The sequence below is a fragment of the Scomber scombrus genome, chromosome 3 (genome assembly GCF_963691925.1).
Source record: "Scomber scombrus chromosome 3, fScoSco1.1, whole genome shotgun sequence".
NCBI lineage: Eukaryota > Metazoa > Chordata > Actinopteri > Scombriformes > Scombridae > Scomber > Scomber scombrus.
The window spans coordinates 18,752,172-18,779,266 of NC_084972.1; the positions used below are offsets into that span (position 1 = coordinate 18,752,172).

The window sequence follows — 27,095 nt, forward strand, 5'->3', positions numbered from 1 at the left end:
CGACAAACAGCAGACCATGTAACATTCTACAAAGGCGCGGCGGGCGCTGTGTAATCTTTCCTAGGACCTTCTTAAAGCGGTGATCAGAGGAAAATTGGTGCTACGATTTAGAAAACAGAGACAGAGCAGGCAGTCATTTGAGATTATACAGTCCCTGTGCGAGTTCATTTGTTACTTGGACCCGTGTTATTGTGTTAAGTTACCCTAATACAGTGTGTGTTTGCTGAAATCGCTGCAACAACTCAGCCCGAAGAAGGTTTGGTGGTAGCTGGGTGGGCATTATCCCCATTCAGCTAGCTAGCTAGCTAGCTAGCTAGCTAACGGCCGTTAGCAGCCAGTTTCCACGCAGCTCTTAAACAGAGTAAGTTGTTTGTTTGTATTTATTAATGTACAAGTTGGTCAGATATTTGTAGTAATGTGTATACCACTGTTGAGGTTTAGAGCTAGGTGTGTGTGGGACGCTAGCTTAATTGAGCATCTACATATTTGTTGGATAATTGTGAACGTTTATTTTTGTGAAACTCCGTAAAAAAAAAAAAAACAATTTAGCGAAAGACTGAATACGCAACGCAGACAGGTTAACGTTGCTGGGATATCAAATGAGCATCTTTTGAAACGCAGACGCAATTTTTCAATTAGCAATTTATTGTAATTAGCTTGTCACGTCCCGTGTAACCGGTCACTGGCTGTTGTCAATTAACTTGCTAATTGGCGGACGGCGTTTGCTAAAACTAACATCATTCAAGTTTCATCGACGTCAGGTGAAGTTAATTGTTCGTTTTTGTCATTTTGCTTTTTCTCTGGCACATTAAATTAATTGGTCTGCATTTTGCTGTCTGGAAACTGACCTTTTGTTTCTTCGAAATAGAAATGGCCATCAATGTCCAAATGAACTGTCAATTAATGCAGTCATTTATCGGCAGCAAAACTCTTTTAAGGCTATTTTGTCCAGACAATTCAAATGCGTTTGTCATGCTTAATGTAAATCCATAACTTTCTTTCCAACAGGAACAGGATCGTTGTTTGTCTATAGGCTGTTTGTTCTGTACCTGGAGTCAGTCATGGAGAACGATGGTTGTGTTGAACAGAAGAATGGCGGAGATGCTGCTGTGGACTCAGCTAAGCAACAGCCAGCAGCCACAGCTCCATATAGATACACTAAGGTGATTTATAAGTACTGACAGATGACTAATTAGAGGCTAGATAGAGTTTTTCTTAACGCAACTTAACTGTGATAAATCCCTATTCAGGAGGAGCTGCTGGATATAAAAGAGCTGCCAATCTCCAATGAAAGGCCAGAATGTCTGTCAGATAAATATGACAGGTAAGAGTATATCTCCTGGGATGAACAAATTCACACTCTTAACACAATATTATGTGGGTTAACAAGAAAACCAACACTGGTGTTTTCAAATTAGGCGGCACGGATATGATCATAAAGAAAAGGGCATCAGCTTTTTGGCTCATATTTGATATGTAGAAACTGGCTCCGAAAAGTGAGTCATATTCTTGAGATAATAGAGCAGGTGAGCAAATGAAGTGTGTGCCCTGCTTTTTTGGCCACCTACACACAAGCTCAAATGCATATTATCTGAAAACTTTGATTTAATCAGGTTTGACAATATACTTTGTCATCAAGGTGGTCTGAATGGCTTGAAGACTTGTTCTTACTAATTAACCTTCAATCTTGAATCTTAACTACAACCCATATAAATGCTTTAAGAAACTCTTGCCACATATTTTGCTGCAAGTGGCAGTCAAAGATGTTGATGGGCCTCAGGAGTGAAGATTAATGTAAAACAAATGTTTCCTATATTTTTAGTCTGTACATTTTAGACGTAGCACTGGCTTGAGCCACATGGGTGGAATGCATGTCCAGTAGTTCTAAACATGGACATGGAAACATTTTATGACAAAAGTGTTTTTATCTAGGTGACATCATAATCAAGGAATTAGTTTCCCTAGAAGCGGTATGTGGCATGCTTTGATTTTTTTCCCCCTCCCACACTTATTATGGGTTGCCTTAAGGTTTTAAATGAGATGAGATTCTGAATGACAGCAGATTTTCAGTGCGTTCAGGTTACCTACACATCTGCTTATGAATTATATACTTGGGCGTCTGTTTCAGCCTTCTACAACATGCTGTTAAAATACCAAGTTTTTGTTAATGTGGGAGACGAATATATATATTTTTGATTGTACCTTATAACACCCAAACTGTCAGCAGTCATTTGTGTTTTTAAGAGCCCTGCTGTTTTTCTTCACAGGCAATTAATCAGGGACTCATTTTTTAAACCAAAACATCTAGTGTTTTAATGGTTGTAATTACATTTTTAGAATAATTTGCCTTCATTTTTTCTTCATAAACTGGCTGAGGTTTTTTTGCTTCAAATGATGTTTTGGTACAGTGATGGTGTCTGGGATCCTGAGAAGTGGCATGCCTCGCTGTATCCCACTTCAGAGCGTAACTCTCCAGTGGAAGGTTTTAAGAAGGACTATGTGGATGACAGAGTTCCTTTGAAACGAAGGATCCCAGGTAAATTATTGTTTGAGTCCAAAGCAAAGAAAGCTACTAGATTTAAACCAAAGGCAGGTCATAAAGTTAATTACTGTCTGTAAGAGACTTTTCTGACTAGTCATGGAGCAATGAAAATTAAATGTCTAGTAAGTAGTAGTAGTAGTAGTAGTATAATGTTGAGAGTTACGTCAGTGTATTTCCTGAGGAAAATGAAAAAGTGTCTTACACAGGATTCTTAGCTTGGTATCATGTGGCTGTTTGTATAGACTGTGTACTCTAAACTTAAATGAAGTCTGTTGGCTGCGTTGTGTTCAGATCCCCGTGAGCGGTTAAAGGAGGATGATATGGATGTCATACTAAGCCCACAGCGACGCAGCTTTGGGGGTGGATGTCAAGGCAACGCTGCACCTGTGCTGCACACCCGTCGCCCAATCAGCCCTCTGGAAAATAAGGAAAATGAGACCCTCCGTTTAGGAGGGGCGCGCAGGATTGGCAGCGGCCGCATAATTGCTGCCCGAGCCTTTGAGAGAGAAGCCCGTGTGGAGAAGGAGAGGGAACGTGAGAGAGACTTTAAGGATAAAAGATTCAGGGTTGGTTTACATTGCTTTCAGTCCATCTATAATGTATTTCCCCTGTGTTCAGACGTTGAGGCATTCAGTGAATGGAGGTTGCCTTTTCTAATGCAAGTGAGACTGCTAAGAAAGGGCATTTGCCCTTTAATTTGTTTCACAGGAACTTCCTGTGAAGATGAATTTATTTCACTGGATAAAATTAGCTGAAAAGGAAAATGTACAAGTTCAGTTCAAAGCCTTAAACTTCAAATGTGTTTTCAGAGAATTGTTTTTGCTTGTTCACCTAATTTTCTAGATTAGATTCTAATGTTTACTTTTACGATCTCTTACTAAAACAATGAGGAAGGTGCTGCATGGACTGAATGGAGTCAAGTTTCCTTCATACAAATGTCTTAACTCAAGTGCTCCCATTCTTACTTTTTACAAAGACGGTGACGTGAAGTCTGTCTTGTCTCGTTAGCAGAGAGATTTTGGTGACAAACGTGTGTTTAGTGAAAGAAGAAGGAATGATTCGTATGCAGAGGAGGAGCCAGAGTGGTTCTCAGCGGGTCCCACAAGCCAGTCTGAGACAATTGAGCTCATTGGATTTGATGACAAAATCCTGGAAGATGATAAACGCAGGTCCAAGCGGTCAAGGAAGCGGACAGAGTCCTTAAAAGAAGGTATGTTCAAACTTTGTTCTTAATAATGATCGAAACCGTATAAGCAGCTCAGTGTGACTATCATGTGGTGAATGCTTAAAACTCAGATTCTTATTTGTCACATTTATGTGCAGTAGTGGAATGTAATGGTGGACAGGGCGAGGAGAAAGATGGGGGTTTGCAGTCTACAGCTGATCAGGAGGTTCCCCACCCTGACGTGTTGCCGGAGCAGTCAACGGGAGACTTTGACTTCAATGAATTCTTTAATCTGGAGAAGACCATGCCGGGACTGGCCTCTGTAAGTACTGGGGAGCACTTTGGTTTTGGTTTTCTAGGTGTGAATATCACAAATGGGGTGTAATTCTTAACTCTTGAAAGCTCATCAGTGTGATGTTTTTTTTCCCCATCCTGTCCCCTTTGTCTTACTGTGATCAGTTTAAGCTTAACAGTAGAGGTTTTCCAATGCATCTGCCCTTTCTCCTTGAATCAGACCTGCAGGTCAAGCTGACATTTTTTACACAATCAGAATATTTTAGAGGCCAGATTAAAGGCTGTGACCTTAAAATGACATGCTCTGTTCGTCTTAATCAGAATAACCAAGCCTTTTTGGATGCAAGCATTACAGATACTTGACGTCAGTATGAGATTACCTCTGCTTCACTGGCTTGATCTTACTTAACTTTGGTGGTGGTGGTATTGTCACTGAAGGTTTACTTTGTAAATATTTTGTCAGTCTGTTGCATGGGGTATAAGGAGAAGGTATTCCAAAAAACTTCCAAATTTATGCCCATCGTTATAGCTTCATTATACTCTTATCAGTTGAACTAGGCTACAAACTAAATGAGAAAGTTGCTTACCAAATAGTTTGTGGCATTAAATCAACACAAGACCAACCAGCAGTGCATTCAGTGACACTGACCTCAGTCTTCTAGCACAATTTGTGCTAGATCGATGGAAATCGCTATAAACGTAAGTGCCACCTTTTGTCCTCACACCCTTCGGTCTGCTGATTTGTGTTTCCCACTGTCTCAAACTCCTATTTTTGTCTTTCAGATGATAGAGGACGTTTTGGGGGAGGGCCCTGTATCGGCTAGCCGCTTCAGTCAGTGGTTCTCCAGTAACCTGAGCCCTTCAGGCAGCCAGTCCAGCAGTCTGAGGTCCACTCCCCATGAGGAGCTGGAAAAACTAGCAGGTAAATGACTTGATTTCCTCAGCAGTCCCAGAGTTTCCTTAAATGAGTATCATGTAACTGTATAGTTTCAAGCCAGCCAGAGCACACTTCACTGAAGCTGTGTTTTGGAATGTTGGTGTGTAAACCACAAGATTAAAGGCTTTTTTTAAATTGTATTTTTATTTTTTCATGTGGGAATACTGAAGTAACTGGGAGACTTTGACTAGAACACTTTTTGCATCTGTCCATGTTGAATATTTCAGGTGGTCTTGCATTTTAAAGTTAACCAAGTAACTCTGTAAAGCCCCTGGATGATTTCATGTTGAAACTACTTTAAAGTTAAAAAACGACTTTGAAACAGCTGTTATCCTATTGTTTCCGATTTTATAAAAAAAAAAAAAAAAAAAAAACAACCTTGAGAGGAGTATGGCTGTCCAAAATCTTTGAAATGGCGGCGGCGGTAGTCCGGTACAAGCAAGAGGTGAGGAGAGGGAGAGGTGACCGAAGCGAAGGGGGCGCAACAAGTTTCACAGTACAGGTGCTGCCTCATGCTCTCCACCCTGCTGGCTGCCTCAGTGTCACTCATCAACTCAAACAGAAGCTGCTTCTTTAGGCGTGGAAACGGCAGCTGCTGTCTCAGACAGGTGTAAGCAGCAACAAATTGGTGAGAACAGGGAACCCACCAGAAGAAGCAGCAGCTTCAGTGCGAGCTGGACACAGATCGACAAAACACCTGCAGCACGTGCAACACTGAGGCAGGTGGAAAGGAGGAGAAGGCACCTGCACCGTGACTCGCTCTGTCGTTTCTCCCTCCTCTCTCTTCACTCTCCTCCCCTCTTCGATAAAAAGAGGGGTGAGTTTTGTTTTTTTCCCCTACCGAAATAAAACTTTACATTTAAAGTCCATCCTGCTGCATTTTGGACTGTGTCATATTCACGTTTTTTGTGTTGAATGTCCGAAACCTTTGACGGTTTTATTCGTCGTAAAGGGCTTGAACCCCGCTGCACTTCCCCAAGCCAAGACCCCGTCCCATACTTCACACCTATTCAATCATCAGAGTGCAGGGAGAAGGTGGACATCCTGGAGCTGCTGCACAAGGCCAAAATAGACCTGAAGCCTCTTCTTTCCACCCTGTCAGTCAACAAGGCTCGACTGCGGGAAAGCAGTGAGTGTCAGTACACAAATCATTTATTTTTCTTTTATAACTCAAGTCATTAAACCAAGCTGTAATGTTGTTATAGATTCACAAGTTTTATTCACTCGATTTAAAATTTTGTTGCATGGTATATTTAATTTTCTGTTATCAATAGCACAATTATTCTAAGTGTTGTTTACTGTGTGGTTGTAAAGCATGTAACCATTTGAACAGTGATTTTTATAGTCCGTTTAATCATAATAATTCTGCCCATAGCTAACACTGGAGCAGTGCTGTCGCTGGAGGAGGTGGAGGGAGAGATGAAGGGGATGAAGCTGGGCTCAGGACCTCAGTTGCGAAAGGTGGTGCCTCCACAGAGAGGAAACGGGACTCCGTTCATGGCGGAGCATTTAGAGGAGGCTTTAACTGGTGGCTCCGGTGCCCGTCCACGTTCCCGTGACACAGACATGTCAGCCTTTAATAAACTGGTCAGCAGCATGAAGGCAAGTGGAACTCTGCCAACTCACCCCAAAACCAACACAAACAATGTAAGTATTTCTATTTATGTATAGACTTTTTTAAATTTATATTGCCTGAGCCTTACAGTGGATAAGTAACAGCACTGTGCACGCTGCAGTGGAACAGGTAACAAACCTGCCCCTGTGTGATGGAAACACTACATGTAACTTACGTGACTCTTTCTGAAAAATAAATTGGAATAGAAAGCGATGGGCATAAATTTGCTTCTGAACTGTTCTGCTTCTAAACTTTGTTTTTTAACTTTTATCTGTGAAAGCTGTTAACTGAGTGATTAGATGCATGCTCATTAACGAGAGTGACAATACATTCATACGCATAACTGACTTGCATGAGGGACACTTGGCTTGTGACTCATGTATAAATGTATCTCAGTGGGCTTGCAATGTTGCAGTTTGTGAAGGTTTTAGCAAAATCCATTTGTCACCTGCCCAAATTTTATCTCTGGCCGTCACCACTCGAATGCCAGTATTTGTACCAATTTCTGTTGTGACACACTTCAAAATGCCTACTACAAGCCTTGAATTGCAAAATGCTCACTGTGATGGGTTTTTACGAAGAAAGGGTTGTTGTTTTTGTTTTTTGTTGCACTGCACATGTCACAAATGATCTTTCCTTGTACAGCTGCAGCAACATTCAGACCCGGCCGTGGTAACAATGTCTGAAGCTCAGGTGCCTGCTCAGCAGCAGAAAAACATATTCCAGGTGTGTATGTTGACTGTCCTCTCAGGCTCATGCTGACAACTGTTTGATACAGGCTAGAGGGCTTCATGGGTCCACTTGGTTCCTAATAGTCTTTGCCTGGTATAAACTATATTCAGTCTAATTGGGTCTGAGTAGGTTCTTCTTGTACCGCAGGTCTCTGGTTTGGTTGTCATTGTATTTAATACCTGAGTGGAACCAAGCTGACTACTGGCTCTGACTGGGTGATGCGTCGTCATTATCACAGGACAGAAATGTTGTTTTTTCAGCAGATGGAGTGAAAACAGAAGTGCAGAGGAGAAACTAAGTGTATTTTTGCTCCTGTTTTAAAGAGTAGCTATTAATGCATTTATAGCACAGTCATGCTGCTGCCTGTCTTGATCTGTCTCTTTGAATATGTTTTGAGATGACTGCATTTTGTCCGTTCCCATTCAGATCAATGGCAACTGGTCGCCAAGCTTCTTTTACACCCTCAGAGTTTTATCTGTTGACACAAATGTATGCAATGTTTGGGAATCCTGTAGCCTCCAGACAGATAATAACACATCTGGCTGAGTCGCTAAACATCACTGCTGGAGAATTTGAAAGTTTAATATCATGCTGCCTCCACCTGACAGCAGTGCAGCTAAATATTTACAGTTGTAGGTAAGGCCTGCATGAAAAATGACAGGAATAGAAGAGATGGTACAGAAAAAGTCTATGGACTTGTTAAATTGGTTCAGATTGTGTTTTAGGGTCAATTGTGCTTAATCAGATCATGTCAGCCATTATTGTCTGGTGGGCAGGCATGGTTCTTAAACTCCACATTAACACAAATACACAGTATGCCTGTAGACCATAAAGACTGAATCTAAGAACACTGTAACCTTGTGTGTGCTGTGTTAATTTACTGGCGCTGTTTTAAGGTTTCTTGGACTGAAGCTGGCAAGTTTTTGAACAATGCAAGGGGGAAAAAATCCATCCTACATTTATGAAAATCAGTTTTGCACTTATTTCTATTGTATGTATTTTATGTGTATTGCAGGAACTCTTAGGAGGTCCTGCTCGTAGTGGCTCCCCTACACTACTAGGTAATCTGTTGGGCAGCTCTGAGGGTCCAACGACCTCTGCCCCTCTACATGGCCTGCTACACAAGGGCCCTTCACCCCCTCTCTTTCCACAGAGGGCACCCTCACCTGACTATTTCAACAGTCGGTTGCAGTCTTCAGCAGGTAAGTTTGTTCAAGTGCAAGTTTACAACCTTTGTAAAGAATTGTAAACCATACAATGGAATTTGGGATTGATCACAGGGATTTATCTTTTTTTGATGCAGTTAATCAATAGGCTTGTCAAAAGTTGAACACAAAGAGCCTTTTTGTTCTACTTTTCCTGCAAAACCACAAAAGTTAAGGGGGTCACTTTTAACATCTCCTTTTTATGGTTTACTGTGTGGGCACAGTGGAACAACCACAACTCGGTGTTACACTTGGCCTTTTGAAAATGGGCTTTGAAGCTGTGACCTCTATCATGTTAAGTTCAGCATCTGTTTTTATGTCAGTTGATGGTTTTGGTAAGACAAGCTAATAGATTTTCCCTGCACCCTGCCTCCAGGTTTTCCTGTTGGTCCTCAGCCCATGCTGCCAGATCAGTTTGCTGATGTACACAGGTCGATCAGTCCTGGATCCATCACACAGCAGCAGGTAACTTAGGACCCTGAAACTGTTTGTTTGTTTACTGTAGAGAGATACATTTTAACTTTTTGCTTTATCCAAATTGGGGGTGTAATCGGTAATAAAATGATACTAATGGCTTGACTTTGAATACATAACCTACACTTTCTATGAGAATTACTGTATAACATGAAATGCACATCCCTTCATGTAGTGCTTTTATTGATATCTTAAGTTCAGGTTGTAATGATTGCAACTGTTATCTTGCAAGATCAGTTTTAAGTGGAACAGAAAAGTCAAATTGTCTCCCCAAATACAAACTACCTCAAATAAATCATAATATTTAATAAAGAGAAATAACTAATCTTAAGATGTAGGTTAAGGATCTCCTCAACTGTATTTTTTTTGTCCAGATGAGAGCACTCTCAATGCCGGTGAATCGGGCGGATCTGGAAGCTCTGGCATTCCAACAGGACCTCGCTCTACATGTCCACCATATGCAGTCTGGCTACAACAAGCTGCCACAGGACAAATCTTTTCGAAATCGGTTAGCATTTAAAAAATGTTTCAATGCTTCCCAGTAAAAGCTGTGTTCATGGTGAAAAAATTATGCCTGAAATGGGTGCAATGAATGCCTCCTTAGATAATCAATCTAGACAACACGTTTGTCAGACATCTTGTCTGTTCGGCAAACATTGAAAATTGTATAAAAAGAAGCTTTGGTTAAAATTTGCTAGTTTACTTATGGCTGATTTGTCTTGTGATCGTCAGACCTCAGCGTGTTAATCGGTCTCCTGGTCCAGGCCCTCAACCCGCTGGAAGAAACTCTCCAGGCAATCCTGTCACTAGCATGGTGAGCAAAAACTGTATCCTCCCACATGGCTTTGTTCTTCATTGTCATGTAAAAATGGACTAATCTTTGAACTTTTTTCTGTAATTTCTACATGTGTTGGTATAGCTAGTATAAATGTTTGTTTTTTTAATTTACTACAGTTGTCCCCGTCATTTACACCAACATCTGTGATTCGCAAAATGTATGCAACAAAAGAGAAAAGCAGAGATGAGCCATCAAGTCGATCAGAGGCCAAGGAGGAGGCAGCAGTGCACAATCAAGATGGTACACAGCCTTAAGCCTTAATTCACCCACAACGTCTTGATTTTTAACTTGAGTTAACGACACTGTAACATTGTGCTTTGGGTTATGCGATTACAGAAAACAGCTCCCCAAACCTATACCTGGAAATGATGGATGGGAATGCTGCTCAGTCTGGGGGAGTAAAGGCCGGCTCTCAGACCTTGCCAAGCAAGGACCAGGAGCGACTGAGGCCAGGCTCTGCTGGACATCATACGCCCACCATGGTACCTCCAGGACCATCCTCATCTTACCCTCGTCCCATCTATCCAGTACCGCTGCTATCCCATGTGCCGATGGTACGCCCTCCTCCCCAGCTACACCCTAATGTGGTTCAAAGAATGCTGGCGCAGCCCCAGCAACTTGGGCCTGCTCTTATGCAAGCAGGTTAGCATTTCTTTTTCCCCTCATCTTTATATCAATTTAAGCTATTTTATTCGACTGTAAAGGTGTTTTGTAATTTGATGTTAAACCTTTGACATAATCAACAGGTATATTTCCACCACACGTTGACCTTGCACAACTTCAAGGCTTGCCTCCTACCCTACTTGGACAACCTCTGTACCCTTTAAGTGCAACAGGACATCCACTTCTACCTCCCAGAGCCAGTACTCAGATGCAGCTAGCAGTAATGCAGCAGCATCTTCAACAACAGAGAGCAGGTGAAGAAGGTCAAATATTATGACTCAGTTTGGGCATGTGGTGGGAGCATAATGATGTCCCCTTTTTTCAGCTCTTGGATTAAACTGTATTTTTGTGTCATGTTGCAGTACATCCGGGCATTGCAGGCCCTCAGTCCCAGAGCCAAGCCCCTAACCGGACAAACTGCTCCCAGCAACATGGGGGCAGCGCCCCACTAGGCCTTGCCAAGTGGTTTGGATCAGACGTGCTAGAGCAGCCGCTCCCCTCCATGCCAGCCAAGGTCATAAGTGTAGATGAATTGGAGTTCCGACCGTAAGAAAACACTGCGCTGGATTGCGAGATTTTTTTTGTCTTTTTTTTTTTTTTGCCTCCAACCTCATTACCATTAAAAAAATGTGAACTTTAATTTGAGAGGCAGCACACAGACCTGGACAGTCTAACCATGCTTTTGTCTTCATCCTTGAAGTCACTGCTTCACTGCTTTGGAGGAGGCTTATCAGCAGAAAAGGGAAGACAAGTGATGGATTTGTTAATGCAGCTGACTTTTTTTTCTCCTTTTTTGTATTACTCTCGCAATAAATTATGTATAGAGCAATTGTACAGACCATGGGAAAGAATCTTATTCTCCCTGTATATAGCTATGGTTTTTTTTCTTGTGATGGGGAAGGTGAAACTAGCCTGCAGTTCAAATATAAACTGCGAGAGACAGTCACCAAGAGCTGGTAGCATTCCTTTGTCTTGTCACCTATAATTTCCCCCCTGAACTGCACTGAGAAAGGGCTACTGCTTGTGAGAAATGATGGATCGACGAGTCACTTCAGTGTATACTCTCTCCTTTCTTTTTTTTGGCATGGCCCTTTTTATGTAGAAGTGACAGGCTGGAGCAATTCAAGACAACTCCAGGGGATGCATCAACTGCTTGGTTGTGCCTTTTCATTGAGTGTTTTTTTTTTTTTTTCTTCCAAACTCTATCCTCCCACCATCCATACTGTCGGGGAGCATCTCTGCTCACATTGTAATTTTTTTCTTGTTCTTTTTTTGTGTGCAGGTGGTGGGGATTCAGTTTATGTGCGATAATTTAAAAGCACAAAAGAATAGAATAATAAATAAATCTTCAGAAAAAGTTTGCTCATTTTGTTTTAAATGGTTTGGTTTTGTTTATCTACTTACTTTATTAGGAGCACCCATGCAGTCCAATGCAATTCAGTACATCAGCTCTGCCATAAATTCTACTTTTATGAAGCGTATTTTATCCACTTGTCTTGGATTGCATTAGATTGCACAGGTGTTCCTTATAAAATGCTCAGTGAGTGTATCCACTGCTATGTTGATCTTAATTGCCTGACCTAACTTTGGCCACTGAATTAGTTACACATGTACAATCACATTGCCAGGGGTGTGTTACTTTAACTGTTTATTATTGGTGTCACATGTTTGGTGGTGTTGCATTAGACTGTATAATACTGGGAGTTTAACCCTTTTCACACATGCATGAAGAGAACAGAATATTAAACATATTTTCAGTCCAGTAAAACCACTCCTACAGCTTCAATAATAGATTGTGAATTAAAACCTTCGACAGTGCCAATGAAAACAATCAATTATAAAGATTTATTCAGATGGAATGTAAGATGCAGTTGCTGTTTTAGATTTTTCTACACAGGTTTATCTCAAGTGGCCACTGATTGTAAAACTGCTGGCTGACTTACTAAAAACTAAGTTTGTTTTGCAGGTTCTTCCTCATCTCAGCCAAAACATTTGTGGACAAAAAAAATGCAGTGTACATATGTAGGAATACTCAGCACCTTGGGTTTTGCTGTTTGAGACATTTACTCTGAATCACCTGTTTTTTTCTCTACAAGTTTACAGTCCAGTGTAGAGCTAGAGGATTAAATGGTTGGCCTGTATATGACTCAGTAAGTGAAGAGAAGTCAGTCAGAAATGTCAAAGGTATGTTTGAGGCCCTTTTTTAAAGATGTTAATTATTTCAGTTAGCATTTACACCTGTAAAATATCACTTATTTAATACTGACAACAAAGGGATCCTTTGTCAGATTATTGGATTTTTTTTTTTTTTATTTAGAAATTGCTATTTGCCTCAAAATTCCAGTTTGATCGGACTGTGGTCCAATGCAATCCAATATAATGGCTGAAATAACATTTTAGTGAAGCTTGTAGAGTATGTGACTACTATAGTTATTTTCAATACTGTTGTAGTGTAATGGATTGTATTGTGCTAAAAGAAGAGTTTCTAATATTTTTCCTCGTGCATTAGAGTGGCCATAATGAGTGATTATAATATAATTTTCACTCTGGGCCTTGTTCAGAAATGCCACACATTATCCCTTCTCTCCAAAATGATTATTAACCATTAAATGACCGTTTCTACAGATAATAGAAGTTGATGTTTTAAGATTGGCCGATAATTATGGCCAGCTTTCGTAATTCGCAGGTACCTGTGCAGCCAGGTTGTACCTGAAGTGACTGCTCCGACACAGTCGTTTACATGTGTGTTCAATGAGCTGACAGGCGGCGCTTGTAAAGAGGAAAGGGGGGTTTTTCGGGTTTGTGGTTGGTTGGGGGAGGGGTTTTTTTTTTTTTTTTTTTTTTTTTTTACAAACACACCCGGCAGGAAGAGACCTGCGTTAACATTTAGGCAAAAAGGGCAAGAAAGACCCCTCAGGTGTTGGACGCTACTCCTCAAAATGACTGTCGTTATGGAGAGGGAAACATTTTAAGAAATGACACAATCATTATCAAACCACACAGGACTCATTTTAGAAAACAAGAGCGACCCCCACCCTTCAAGAAACCACGGTCAAAGTTCACAGGAAGCTGGGGGGCTGCCATTTTTCCCTGCTTCTGCTACTGCTAACGTTTCACGGTAGATGCTAAACCGACGGGGAGCGGCGGTTGGTTTTTGGGGGGTTTTATAGCTAGCTGGCGTCAACGGCTCGAAATCGTTACGCACACAATCCGTCATTTCTCCGACCGTTGCCGCTAACCACCGCTGTTATTGGATGAATTCGGCATGGAGAAAGTAGCGGAGCCGTCTTGGACTTCTTCGTACACCTACCAGGTGAGCAAGCACAGTGCGGAGATGCTACACAACCTCAACACGCAGAGGAAAGATGGAGGCAGGTTCTGCGATGTGATCCTACGCGTCGGCGAGGAGAGCTTCCCTGCCCACAAGGCTGTGTTAGCAGCGTGTAGCGAGTACTTTGAGTCGGTGTTCAGCCGCCAGTCGACGGAGGGAGACGCCAAGGAGCTGGAGATGCACACGATCAGCCCCAAAGTTTTTAAAGACATCCTGGACTTCGCCTACACCTCCAGGATCGTGGTGCGACTGGAGTGCTTCCCAGAGTTGATGACAGCCGCCAAGTTTCTGCTGATGCGGTCGGTCATCGAGATATGTCAGGAGGTCATCAAACAGTCCAACGTACAGATCCTCGTACCGACTACCCGGGGAGGAGACGCCAGCCTGTTCCAGGCCACGGGGGCCACGGAGCTGGGTTTTCCGGTGGCTCAGCAGGATTTGGTAAACGGATCGGGACTGCTGGTGAACGGCCAAAGCTTTGCCAGTAATGCACAGATGCATGTAGATGGGAGTGAAGCCGCCGCCGTCGTGTTATTAGAGGACGGGGGCGAGTCGTCGGTGCCGATCTTACAGCCGGTGGAAGGACTGTCCGTGTCCCCGTCAGCGGAACTAACGGGGAACACATTTCATCACGACGCTGGCTCCCCGGGGTCGAAGAAGAGCAGGGGGAGACCAAAGAAAGCTGGTGGAGTAGTGGAGGCTGTGCACTTTAATCACAGCAAAGACAATGGACTGTTTCCGTGCGGGACCTGCGGGAAAGCTTTCACGGAGGCTTCCCGTTTGAAGAACCACGAGGCTCAACACGGAGCCTCGACCGGCGGTGTAAACAACGTCGGTGACGGCTTGTCAACACCGGGCGGCATCAGCCTGCTGTCTCAGGCCGGTCTGGCCGAGAACGGCATGCAGCTACACGGGGGGCTGACGCTGGACAGCGGCCGCAAGCGGGAGAGGACCAGGAGGCACGTCGGCTGTGACATTTGCGGGAAAGTTTTCCGCGACGTTTACCACCTGAACCGACACAAGCTCTCCCACTCCGGGGAGAAGCCATACGCGTGCCATGTATGCGGTCTCCGATTCAAACGCAAGGACAGGATGTCATACCATGTGCGGTCCCACGACGGCTCGGTTGGCAAACCCTATGTGTGCCAAAGCTGTGGGAAAGGTTTTTCAAGGTGAGTTGACTTGATTCAAACTGTCAATGTGTGTTTGTGGTGTTTTGGAGTTGTGCACGAACAATACTGTCAAAGCTTTTGGATCTTTAAACTGACCAATGATTCAGGAGGACTCTTAGCAGAGTGTGCATTGATGTTTTTGTTCTGATTAGAGGTACAACTGTGGTGCATATTAGATACAGAGCTGAAAGGTGTTAGCTGCAGGTATTCAAAAACAGAAAACTGTGACATCACAAGTAAAAAAAAAAAAAGTCCACAAACGAAGAAACCAGCTCATCAAACACAGACACCTAGCACACACCCTTCCCACCAGCAGCCTGTATAATCTAGTCTGAGAGTTAAAATCCTAAAGCAAAGGGTACTGGTTGATTTTCAGAGGGCCCCTCTCTGTGACCCAGCTCTTATAAAGACACTAAGTGTGAAATACAACAGTTGAGTGTTTCAGTTTCTGTGGTTACACAACTGCTGAACCGTTCCACACTGTCTTGTCATCAGTGTAATTTGGCTTCAACAATAAGACACTTTCCCAGGCTCAGTGTTGTCAGGCCCTGCTGCAAACTCACTGCCTCCCCCTACTGCTCTGGAGGTTAAAATGCATGACAGATGGTAGATGGAAAGTAGGCACAAGTAGTCATATTCTAAAAACATCCAGGAATTTGGTGAGGGCTGAGGAGTCTGACAAGGCCGTTACCGAATTTGTGGTGATTTTGTACTGATGGAGTCAAGAAAGAAGTTACTACAGACAGATTGTTTTTGGATTTATTATCACAGCCAAAAAAAATCTTATTGGTCTGCTTTTGTGGTATTTATAATAATAAAAAAGACAGATATTTTTTTGAATATGATTATTGATTGATGGTAAGGAGCATAACAACATACAGTAAACATTCACTAGAACGACATAAAGTTGAATACTGCCAGAAATTAACACAAACAATCAATAAAATTATAAAATACACTCAATTTGTATGAATAAAGATGCTATGATGCTGACAGTTACATTTTATGTCATCAGAGCTTTTGGGACGGGAAAACGGTCGTAACTAAGAGAGCACATAGTAGCAAAAAAGATATATAAAAGAGGGTTTCACCTTTTCAAACATGCACTTGAGTAGAATATATTTAACACAGAGGATAGTGTTAAATGAAAATTGTAGACGTTTTTCTACTTTGTCTGTGTGACACTTGTGAATACCAAAAATCTTAATGTTTATATTTAAATGCCAAGACAGACTCCAGACATCCTCCCAAAATGTGTAGCTATATTATAATCACAGTATGAAAATAAATTGGATTTTTAAGTGGGTCCAGCAGAAAGAGCAGCTGCTGTCCTCAGTCAATTATTGCACTTCATTATGACTTACAGGTGTATTTGGTTTTAATGCTGTTGCCAATTTGCAAGTCGAGGGTGTCTGCCTGAAACATCCCTGCATGAAAAAAAATCATTTAATTGGAGTGCGGTCATCTTGATTCCTGAGTCTACGTTCATGCCTACACTACCACAATGAACTCTTTGTACCACAGTCGTGTGTATATAGGCTATATATTGTTTCCCAGTCTTAATGATTGGAGTTACATTTTAAAATAGTGCTTTAGTTTACTCAGATTTCCATGTAGTTTATGAATTAATGTTTATGGTGAGAACTATATCAGTAATTGGTCATATTTATCTCCTTTCTCTCCAGACCGGACCACCTGAACGGACATATCAAACAAGTTCACACAACCGAGAGACCCCACAAGTGCCAGGTGACATTTAGGATCCAACTGTGAGACTGAATAATTTGATGGTTTTAAAGTATAATATGATAGAGACATGTTGACTCCTCTATTTCAGATTTGTAACGCCTCTTTTGCAACACGAGATCGCCTCCGCTCACACCTCGCATGCCACGAGGACAAAATCCCTTGCAAAGTGTGTGGCAAGTTCCTGCGAGCTGCGTACATGACAGACCACCTCAAGAAACACAGTGAAGGAACCCATAACTACTGTGGCATTTGCAACAAAGGTAATTCTTTGAAAACCTCACACAGCCTGACACAGCTCCTCTGAAACCACTTTTTCTCATGACCTGACAAATATTCAGTTTGGTGATGAAGTCATGGACATGCAGAGGATATACAAGTGTTGTAATCTGGTTTTGGTATTTGTCTGGCTCTGCTGTACAGTCATAGAGAAATGACGAGGGTCTGATGGTCAGACTATTGCAATTATTACAGTTTTGTTTTGAAATCTCTTTTTTTTTTATGTGAAATTGTAACCTGGTCTAAAACATGTGGTCCCAAATTCGAAATAGTGGAGATGAAATATGCTGTAGAGTGTACCCGATTCTGCAGTTTTACCTCACAAGTACTGAGAACACTCAAAGTGTGTTGCCAGATGACAGTCTTCTGGCAAAAGTGGAGCCCGGTCCAGGTTTGTTTTTTTTTTGTCTGATGACCTCAGTCACCGTCTGCAGCTGTGACCACCACATTTTCTTCATCAAACACTGAAATTGGGTGGTACAAGAGGCACAACCACTTTGAAATTGTATTTCCTTGCAGGACACAACAGGAATCATAAACACCCCTGACATACCTCAAAGCCTTCTTCAGGGTGCGTTGTGCCATTAAATTAGTGCCTCTCCCTTGTGAAGGTAAAAGCTGCCTTTCGATTCAGGCATGTGTTTGAAAAGTACTGAAAATACTGGTAACATTTTTTTGGTTTCCATCACTTATGTGGTCTGTAGTCAAACCGAATGTGACTAATATGTGTTAATGAAAGTCGGGCTTTATCCTGTACATAAAGTCCAGGTCCTACAGGCATCCTCTGTCTTACGTCTTATGTGTTTTTTGGCTTGTCTGTTCAAACCGGTTGAGATCAATGCGCATTACAGCTGCAGTGTGTAGGATTTAGTGGCGTGTAGTATAACAGACTCGGCACAAATGTAATATAACATTCATAACTATGTTTTTATAATTGTATAATCTCTGGAAACTAAGAATCGTTGTGTTTTTGTCACCTTAGATTGAGCCGTTCATAGGTACATACGGTGCGGGTCCTCTTCCACAGACCCCGCCATGTTTCTACAGTAGCCCAGAATGGACAAAGCAAACACTGACTCTATAGAGGGCCTTGCTTGTTTTTCGCAAGTTATGCAGCCACTGTACGTTCTGCTACATGATTGAAAGGAGAGGGTAGGGGTACTCAGTTGGTTGTGATCTTTTACCTCACCACTAGGTGTCACTAAATCCTACACACTGGTCCTTTAAAGACTGACTGAGCCGAATTACTTCCTGTTGGCTTCCCCCACATCTAATTGGCACAAGATAATTTACTGATGCAGCTCCTCAAGACAAATATAAATTTTGCTTCCCCTCGATGAATCATTGATTACTCTGATCAAACCAATCACGGGATCGAACCGTCGACATCGTGTAGCCTGTCTTTGTTTACAGGTCGCCCCTCTCGTAGCCAAGGCTTTGAGTGTGTCAAACAACTGCCTTGTTCTCTGTTCTTCTGGTCCCAGGTTTCTCCACTGCGTCCTACCTTAAGGTGCATATAAAGACACACCATGGCTCTCCACTGCCCCCCTCTGCCACATTGCACACCTTCCCTGAGCCAAGGGGGGAACTGCAGATGCACAACGGCACCCCTTACCACATGGGACGCCAGTGCTCAGTGGAAGGCAAGCAGCCGCCCGCCCCATCCCAAACTTTCATGTTTCTGGCTTTCATTTGCTCTGCTGCTTTTTTGGAGAAACATGCCGCTGCATCTTTTGTGTATGTTTAAAACACGAGCATACATCAACCTCTGCTGTGTCAAGCTTTCTGCTCAAACATTTACTGTTTTACTGTTTCAGCTGCTGGCTGTGTTTCTGTTGGCTAACAGGAAGAAAACATGTCTTTAATTCAGCGTAGAGACAGCTTCCCTGTGATAGTTACACTCAGAAGTATTATACTCCTTTATGAGGACCTTTTCTGTAATTGATGTCTATCATACCCTTTTTATTATGAACTAGGGTTGCAACGTACGATTTTTATTATCGATTAAAGTGTTGATTATTTTTCTAAATTAATCGATAATTTGTTTGGTCCAAAAAATGACACATTTTAAGTCACCATCATCACATTCAGTATATGAACAAGTTGTTTAGACTGAAGTTTTTAAACTCATGACAATGTAGGAGTTTTGAGTGTCAGGACACTTTTGCTTTTTGCTCTTTTTGTATGTGTGTGTGTGTGTGTCTGTCCAGCATGGCCACGGCAGCGTTTGATAACAGTGTCTGTTTCTGCTTGGCTGGTCCATCAGCAGTTGTTCAGCAGTGCACAGTGTTGCATGATTGTCCAACTGGGTTCTCCATTTGCCCTGGATTCATTGAAACGTTTGTAGTTGTGCCATTTCTGTGGGAGAACCAGTAGCATAGAGACAGTGCACAGTGAACTGTGAGCCACAATCTGCAAAATGAATATTGGAGAAAATCTTTTTTTTTTAAACTTGTAAACTGAGTTATGATGATTACATAAACAAAGTCATCACATGAGCCCGCAGCATTTAAAAAACAGTCTAACCTTTAGGTTTATTATCAAACTGAGGAAGGCTTTCAAAATGGTCTATTGTACTGACAATAGTGCTGTAGTACATAATAGGTGGTGATTATTAGTTGATCTTGATAACTGTGATTTTGGTCCTATAACTGTCTTTTAGCTGCATTGTCATATTTATGAAGATAAAATGCAGCATTTAAAATAAGTTTTTGGGAGTACATGAGAGCAGCATTTTTGTTTTTGTGTTTAGCTGGTTTAATTGAGACTTTATTAGCTTGCAGCTGTTTATGAGGTAGAGTTTTCTATGAGGTGAAAACTGGATGTTAAAATCAATATAGGTTGCCTTTTTGTGAAAAGTTTTGTAATGAGAACAACATAAAACTCACCAGACACATTGTTAGGAACACCTGTGTAATCTAATGCAATCCTATAACACATATCTGCCATAAATTCTACATTTATGAAGTTTATACCTTTTCAGTTTTTGTTGACATTGTCAGAAAGATGATAATTCTACTATATGTTTATTATTTAGGTCGTAGTGGGTGGTGGTGGTGGTGGATTACTGTAGTGCATTATACTGAATGGTGTTCCTAATATTTTGTCCAGTCCATTAACTTCCATGAGGAGGGCAAAATATTAGGAACACCATTCAATATAATGCACTCCATTAAACCGCCAACACCCACTATGACTCAATACTCAACAAACTGAACAACCCTGTGACCAACATATAGAAACAGTACCCCAATACCAAGTTTACCAATTCTGATTTTTATTTACAAATAATACCAAAAGCTAAGGAAGGCCATGGGACCCAGAACCCCCCCCCCCCCCCCCCATAAGAATATGCATAACCTAATCTGAAGAGACAAAGCTGCAAAACATGGACTATCAAGCCCCCGTCCTCAAAAGTACAACAAAATGAAACAAAAGGAAAAACACCCACTAATCAACCCATCAAGAGCACCTGAAGGTAGAAAACGAGAATAGAAAAGGGAGGGGCGAGGGGGAGCACGTAACAGCAGAATTATCACCTGTCTGTCAATGTCAACAAAAACTGAAAATATGAGCTTCATAAAAGTATTGGTTTATGTGAAGTCCATCGTCATGCTTCAGATGATGCAAATCAATCACCAAACCATTGCTGAGCATGGCTCTGAACAAGTCTCTATAATAAAACTATAAAAGTGTCCAAGTAAGAAACTGAGGTTTTAGTGTAATACTTAGATTTAGAAAGCTCTGATGTGGCTTTCAGTTGATTATGATTTAATCTTAAATTACCAAAAAATATCTGATACCCGACAAGAAAAATCTGAAATGTGTACTGTCACTATATTTACTGCAGTCTTCATCTAGTTTCATGTCACGTGTGAGACAAACAATACCGATGTGTGTGAATATCAAACAAAATGATCTTACTGTTGTTCTCTCACAGGGATATTTTACATGTATGATGGCTGTTTCATTTAGGTGGGTCAGTAAAATAAAACTATCCTGGCACGGGCACCTTTATAAAGCCATTATATCAAGTTTATCAGATGGTGTTTTTTTTCCAAATTATTATTATTACATTTTAGTAACTCTTTCATAGAAGGGGTTATGGCGCTTTTCCACTATACAGTTCTAGCACTACTCGGCTCGACTCGGTTTGGTACCAGGTACAACCTTTTCCTTTACTTCATAGTACCTCCTCAACGTAGGCGGGGTCGTGACAGCACGGCTGCGCGAAACTGCTGTGACTTCGTTTTATACGCGACACAAACACATAAACAATGGAGAACATAGAGGCGATGGTGTACTTGCTGCTCGGTCTGTGCCTTTTGTCACACACAAAGCAAGAGAAGAGAGCCGAATCGCTGTAACGCTGTTTCCAGTATTTAAAAATGCCGGGTTTGATTCTTGTGTGGGACGGCTCATGACTCTTCCAGTGACGATTCTCTGACCAATCAGTGGCTGACAGTCTGTTGACGTCACATTTAGTATCGGCTTGGCTCGCTTGGAACCTCGGCAGAGCAGGTACTAAAAAAATACCAGGTACCAGGTACTATCCCTAATGGAAAAGCAAAAAGAAACGAGTCAAGCCAAGTAGTGCTAGAACTGTATAGTGGAAAAGCCCCATTAGAGAGCCAAACTCCATCACAAACTTCATTTAGCTTGGGGATTTGTGAAAGGAAAGCAGTCCACCCCATGGATTCATTCAGACCTTTCAAGCATGCTTTGTTTACAACACAATACTAGCGATGAAATGAAGGTAATTCTGTGTATATGGTGTCCGCCCGCCTGTTATGTCTGTTCCTCCCCCTTCCTTTTTCCCCTGGCCGGGTGTCATGTAGACCTGTGTGCCAGTCGCCAGCTGCTTCTCTCCTCGCCTGAGGCAGAGGGTCGCTTTCATGGGCTCTCTGGACACCCGGTTCTCCCCCAGCCGGGCCCTCCAGCCTCTGGCCTGCAGCCTGAGCTGCTTATAGGGAAGCCAGGTGGGGCTCCATATTTCTGGGAGTGTCGCTCGGGTGGGGTGCCTGGCTTCCACGTCCATGGGCCTGTCGCAGGTCAGTACAGTCCAGCAGGAGGGAGGGTGGGGGCATGATGCTAGCATGGCCCGCTGGTTGGATGAGAACAGCTGAATTCTCAGTGGACTTTGGGCAAATGGACTGAGCTAGATGATTGTTTGGTTTACTGCTGTAGCCACAGTTTGAAGGAATGTATTTAGTGATTGATGTGTAAAATCAATCAATCAATCACAACCTGTTCTACTTGTGCTTGGTACCTTCTTAACTTTTGAAGATTACATTTGAAGTTTTTGCAGGTGCCAGCCGGCTACTGGATTGAAGTTGTATTTGAAAAAGCCTGGTTTATAATTCATTTGTCCTAATTCATGCCTCTCTTTCCTCCCATTTTCCCCATTTTTTTCTCTCACTCTTCCTATCCATGCTGTTTTTTAAACCTTAGACGGACAGGAAAACTCTGGGAAATGTCCTCACCTGGAATCAGAAGAATCGGATCCTTCATTTGGAGAGTTGTCCAATGGCGACGAGCTTAAATCTCCACACAAACCTGACGGGCCGGACCTTGAGATGCCCTCTTTAGCCTGTAACGGAGCCTCTGCAGGGACCTTAGGGTCCCCAGAGGGCTCCAAGGCCAAGACGGACCCTGAGAAGAAGTTCACCTGCGGCATCTGCGGTCAGGCCTTCCGCACCAAGTCCTACCTCAACAAGCACCAGCACAGAGTACACAAAGCCCAGAAAGCCCAGGGCGTTTCAGGGTCCGGCTTAAGTGAGCTGGCCCCGTCCCTCACCTCCCCCTTCTCCCCTCAACAAAACATGTCTCTGCTCGAGTCCTTTGGCTTTCAGATAGTCCAGTCCGCTTTCGCTTCCTCGCTGGTGGATGCCGAGGCTGGTCAAAGCGGGATGGACTTTGGAGGGAAGTGACGTATTTGCTAGAGATTTAGCAAAGCCTCGAATTTTTAGGACAAAGCCGGGTTGCCCACAGAAGACGCTCTTGTATTTGAGAATAACTTTGCCTCAAGACTACTTTTCCGTTCGTTACATTGCTTAATGTGTATCCAATATTTTTGTCACAGACTGCCATATGATTCCTACTTTTTCTACTTTTTTCAGAGTATGAAGAGTGCGTACGCTCTGTTTTCGTTTCTAAAGAAATGACATGAAGGTTGTGTTTCCTTTATCGGATGTGGATGTTGAAGTTGACGTGTGGTAGGCTCTGAGTTTGTTTTTTTGACTCGTGTGTCGTTGAGCTTTTCTTAGCTGCACATGTGTTTCTTGACATAAGATTAATTGATTACTATATCCTTAAAAAGAGTAATTGTTGTCTGATTGCCCACTTTAACTGCTCTGATGTTCTCTTTAAATCGACCCATTATAACTGTTTTAACGCTTCATTTTCCTCGCTGCCCCAAGGCGTCTTTACCTCAGAGCAACAAGAGGGCTGAACTTATCTATTTATGTTGTTCTCTCTTCTTTCAAGGAGGATTTAGATTTTCTTAAGGACAGGGATTTAAATTGGCCTCAGTTTTGATCGCAGATTTTTCCTCGAATCTCTTCATTGCGAGTAATCACCACATTCATACCAGGCCCACGGCATGTTTCATTACACATTTATTACGAGCAATTTTCATAACGGCTTCATACAAACAGTCAAGTTTTCAAGCCGCTGAGGAGCACTGATGTTTTCAAGGACCTTTAATGAGTTAGTGTTGACAGGATTGCACTATAATCAACAGTAAGAAAGCACTTTTCTGACCTTTTTAAAACCTACGTTGAATTTAAATTCTCACAGCATCCACAGAGCTCATTTGGAACTATAAATCCTTGCAAAAATGTAATTTTAGCTAAAACAAATCAATTAAAGGACCAGTGTGTACATTTTTGTGGCATCTAACAGAACGGGTGTGGCAGAAAAATGGAAAATTAATATTAATATTTATGTTTTAATTAATGTCTAATCCCATGAAGATAAGAGTTGTTGTTTTCATTACCTTAGAATAAACCCTTTATATGTAGATAGGGTGGGTCACCTTTGATTGAGGCCACCATGTTGCCCCGCCGTGTTTCTACAGCAGCCCAGAACAGACAAATTAAACACTGGCTCTAGAGAGGGTCTTTGGCATTTTTTACAAGTTTCCCATTCTTGGAGGAGGAGGGGAGAGGGGTATTCATTTGGTTGCAATCTTCAACCTCACCACTAGATGCCACTAAATCTTACACACTGGTCCTTTAAGCTACCTCATAGAAGAAAATAACACCACAGTGCTTTGTTTGTAGTCGAGGTTAATTCTTTTCCTATCTTTAGTAGATTTAAAGCATAAAAAATGAAAACCAACCACTCTTATTGAACAACTGTATTGAAAGTCAGAGTTGTGTTACTGCTAAGATCCAGGTCTTAAAAAATGCTTGATGCCTGTTTTTCCCCTAATAATTTGCATAAAGACGTTGAGGCCGCTGAGGACCGTTATTGTTCAGCGTTAACCTGAGTGGATGTGACACTGATCAATGAGCAGAGCTGGTGATAGTTTAAGAGTCGTGCCCTACATTAAGCAAATCTATCGGCAGCTCATTTGGATGTGAATATCCCTTTAACACTTTTTGATTAGATGATTTGTAAAATGAGTTATTCATAGAAAAAGTGCAGAAGTGAGGAGAGAAAAGCCATGTATTATTGTAATCTATGCTGTGTACAGAAATACTTTGAAAAAGGATTTTTCCCAGGAGGTTTTTTTTATCATGTAAAAAATGTTTTTGGAACATGCCTCGAGCCTGTTAAGAATGAGTTTTGTTTCCCCCCATGATGACAATGTTTCCACGCCGTGTGTGTTAACCACATATGTGTTAAACCAGTTGTGTACATGAAACAGGGACCAAGGTCAGGTAAATTTTCAGTATATATTTGAAGAAATGTAGATTATATTTTATTAACTTATTCACGCCCTCAGTTTTGTATACTTTTTTTTTTTTTTTTTAACTATCAAAAAAATCTTGATTTGCTCAGTTTGATAAGTTTCCACTCTCTAAATTATGTTAAAAGGAGACGTGTGTGTTTGTGGTGGGTGTGTTGTGCAGCAGCTAGAGGGAAGAAGACGGACTCAGGCCCTGAAGCCTCTGGACCGACCCCAAACATAAAACGACTTTTTTTGCAGAGTCGACTTAAATTCTCTGGCGTTTCTTCATCACCTGCACTTGTTGTAATGCTCGACCCCCTCCTGTCGGATTAGCCTGAGTAGATGTCTTTGTGTTTGCGTCATGTGTTTGCACTAACGGTCGCTCAGTTAAGACACAAGTTATCCATCTCTGTGTTTTACAGCGAAAATGTATTTAATCGAAAATGTTGAATCCAAAATTAGGCTTTCCCGCCTTATCAAGACATTCCTGCGACGATCTTAATTGAGACGAACGTTTTTCTTTGTTTGATCTTCTTCATCCACTGTATTGAAAAAAAAAATGTTCCTATGATGACGAATTGTTAAATAACCCATCAGGATGTCATTGATTATTGATGAAAAATGCAAACAGACCCGTTTCACAATCATGACGTACTTCCTCTCGGCCTTGTATATGCAGAATCACAAAACAAGCAACCCCAGCCAATCAGGAAGGACAGAAAATTGGGTTCAAAACGCCGCCGACAGTTACCAAGTTGCCAAGTTTGCTGCATAAAGCCTCGCACATCAGTTGATTAATATCTTTCTCATGGGTCAGCGTTTGCCCCTTTGTGTTGTAAAACGTGTCACAATGCAAATTGGACTCAAAGGGGCTTGCGGGGTGTGTGTGTGTGTGTGTGTGTGTGTGTGTGTGTGTGTGTGTGTGTGTGTGTGTGTGTGTGTGTGTGTGTGTGTGTGTGTGTGTGTGTGTGTGTGTGTGTGTGTGTGTGTGTGTGTGTGTGTGTGTGTGTGTGTGTGTGTGTGTGTGTATATATATACGTGTGCTGAATAGACCGTCTGTGTGTTTGTTTCTGTGTTTTGATCCGTGTTTCCTGCTTTCTGTTTTGTTATTATTATTATTATTTGTGAGTAAATTCAGTACATTCCTATATTATTTATGGTAATATTGTGATTGTAACAAGTGTATATACCATTCATATACACAGTCTATAAATATATATATGAATATATGAACCAACCAATATGATCAATGTTTGTCAATGGTGGTCCTGTACATACAGATTTTTTTCTTTCTTGAATATTATGTAGAGGGATATTAAGTTATGGCCATTTTTTTGATTGAAAGTGCTGAAACTGCATGTCTGCATTGAATGTCGATCACTGGTTGGTGGCAGTAGCATCACTGCTTTACCGTACTGTCACTCTGCTCTGGTTGCGCTCACGCCGCCAGCTGCATGACTCGTTTTTGACCAAGTTTCCTTTTTTTGATTCACTCTGCACTAGTATTTACTCCTGAGAGGTAATAAGGGTTGTGTTGTTATAATTATTTGAAGACAACTGAAAGATGCTGTATGGAAATAATTTACCTTCTTTATGTTTCAATGTTTCTCTTCACTGGGATGTGTAATTTGTTTCACGCACATTGGTACTCAAATGTAAAAAAAAAAAAAAAAAAAAAAAGTTTCTTTCATGGATTATTTAGGCCTAAATGTTTTGCTTTCTGCTTTTTGGTCTGTTGCAAAGTGCCTTCCAAATACTGATTGTGCACAGCAGTGGATTAAAAAAAAGGTCCTCTTTTCTAAAGGTTGAGAATTGTACAGAGTGACTTGCATTGACACTTTTGTATAAAAACACACACAGAAAATGTACAATATGTTAACTTGGTATTTTATCATCGTACTCAAAAAGATTGCTCTTAAAAACATGTGAGCTACATGTTTTGTTATAACGTCTTTGGACATATTTCAATATAAGCATACTTTTCTATAGATATTTGTTTTTGTACTGTGTTGATGAGTCTCATCTCTCTTGTTGGTACAGAGATGAGGGTCAAATAAATTGCGATGAAAAAGCTCCTAACTTCTGTTTTGTAATTTATCAACGATAATGCTCCAAATATTTGTCAATATTTGAGTATTATATATCTGTGGTTTTGATTACGCTTTGTCTCATTATCTTAAATGATACACTGCTCAAAATGTCTGA

General features: G+C 41.6%; 2 protein-coding genes across 8 annotated transcripts; both read left to right on the forward strand.

Annotated features, from left to right (window-relative positions):
- Positions 1 to 94: 94 nt before the first annotated feature.
- Positions 95 to 12,003, forward strand: eif4enif1 (eukaryotic translation initiation factor 4E nuclear import factor 1). 6 transcript variants are annotated; one of them, XM_062415973.1, is made up of 19 exons: positions 95 to 361; positions 1,009 to 1,163; positions 1,251 to 1,324; positions 2,409 to 2,536; positions 2,834 to 3,108; positions 3,554 to 3,752; positions 3,866 to 4,029; positions 4,785 to 4,923; positions 5,891 to 6,067; positions 6,314 to 6,585; positions 7,199 to 7,279; positions 8,301 to 8,487; positions 8,867 to 8,955; positions 9,339 to 9,472; positions 9,697 to 9,778; positions 9,919 to 10,042; positions 10,139 to 10,444; positions 10,549 to 10,719; positions 10,828 to 12,003. In XM_062415973.1, exons 2-19 carry the CDS (start codon positions 1,062 to 1,064, stop codon positions 11,013 to 11,015), a joined length of 2,892 nt encoding a protein of 963 aa, XP_062271957.1. In that variant the 5' UTR covers positions 95 to 361; positions 1,009 to 1,061; the 3' UTR covers positions 11,016 to 12,003. The 6 variants fall into 6 exon arrangements, with proteins under 6 accessions (XP_062271957.1, XP_062271954.1, XP_062271956.1 ...); XM_062415970.1 differs by having other exon boundaries at positions 3,551 to 3,752; positions 5,891 to 6,073; positions 10,828 to 12,002; XM_062415972.1 differs by having other exon boundaries at positions 3,551 to 3,752; positions 10,828 to 12,002.
- Positions 12,004 to 13,535: 1,532 nt separating this feature from the next.
- patz1 (POZ/BTB and AT hook containing zinc finger 1) lies at positions 13,536 to 26,947 on the forward strand. Of its 2 annotated transcripts, XM_062415878.1 has the most exons (6): positions 13,536 to 14,968; positions 16,654 to 16,717; positions 16,806 to 16,977; positions 18,478 to 18,636; positions 21,832 to 22,044; positions 22,445 to 26,947. In XM_062415878.1, exons 1-6 carry the CDS (start codon positions 13,731 to 13,733, stop codon positions 22,921 to 22,923), a joined length of 2,325 nt encoding a protein of 774 aa, XP_062271862.1. In that variant the 5' UTR covers positions 13,536 to 13,730; the 3' UTR covers positions 22,924 to 26,947. The 2 variants fall into 2 exon arrangements, with proteins under 2 accessions (XP_062271862.1, XP_062271861.1); XM_062415877.1 differs by lacking the exons at positions 18,478 to 18,636; positions 21,832 to 22,044.
- Positions 26,948 to 27,095: the final 148 nt, after the last annotated feature.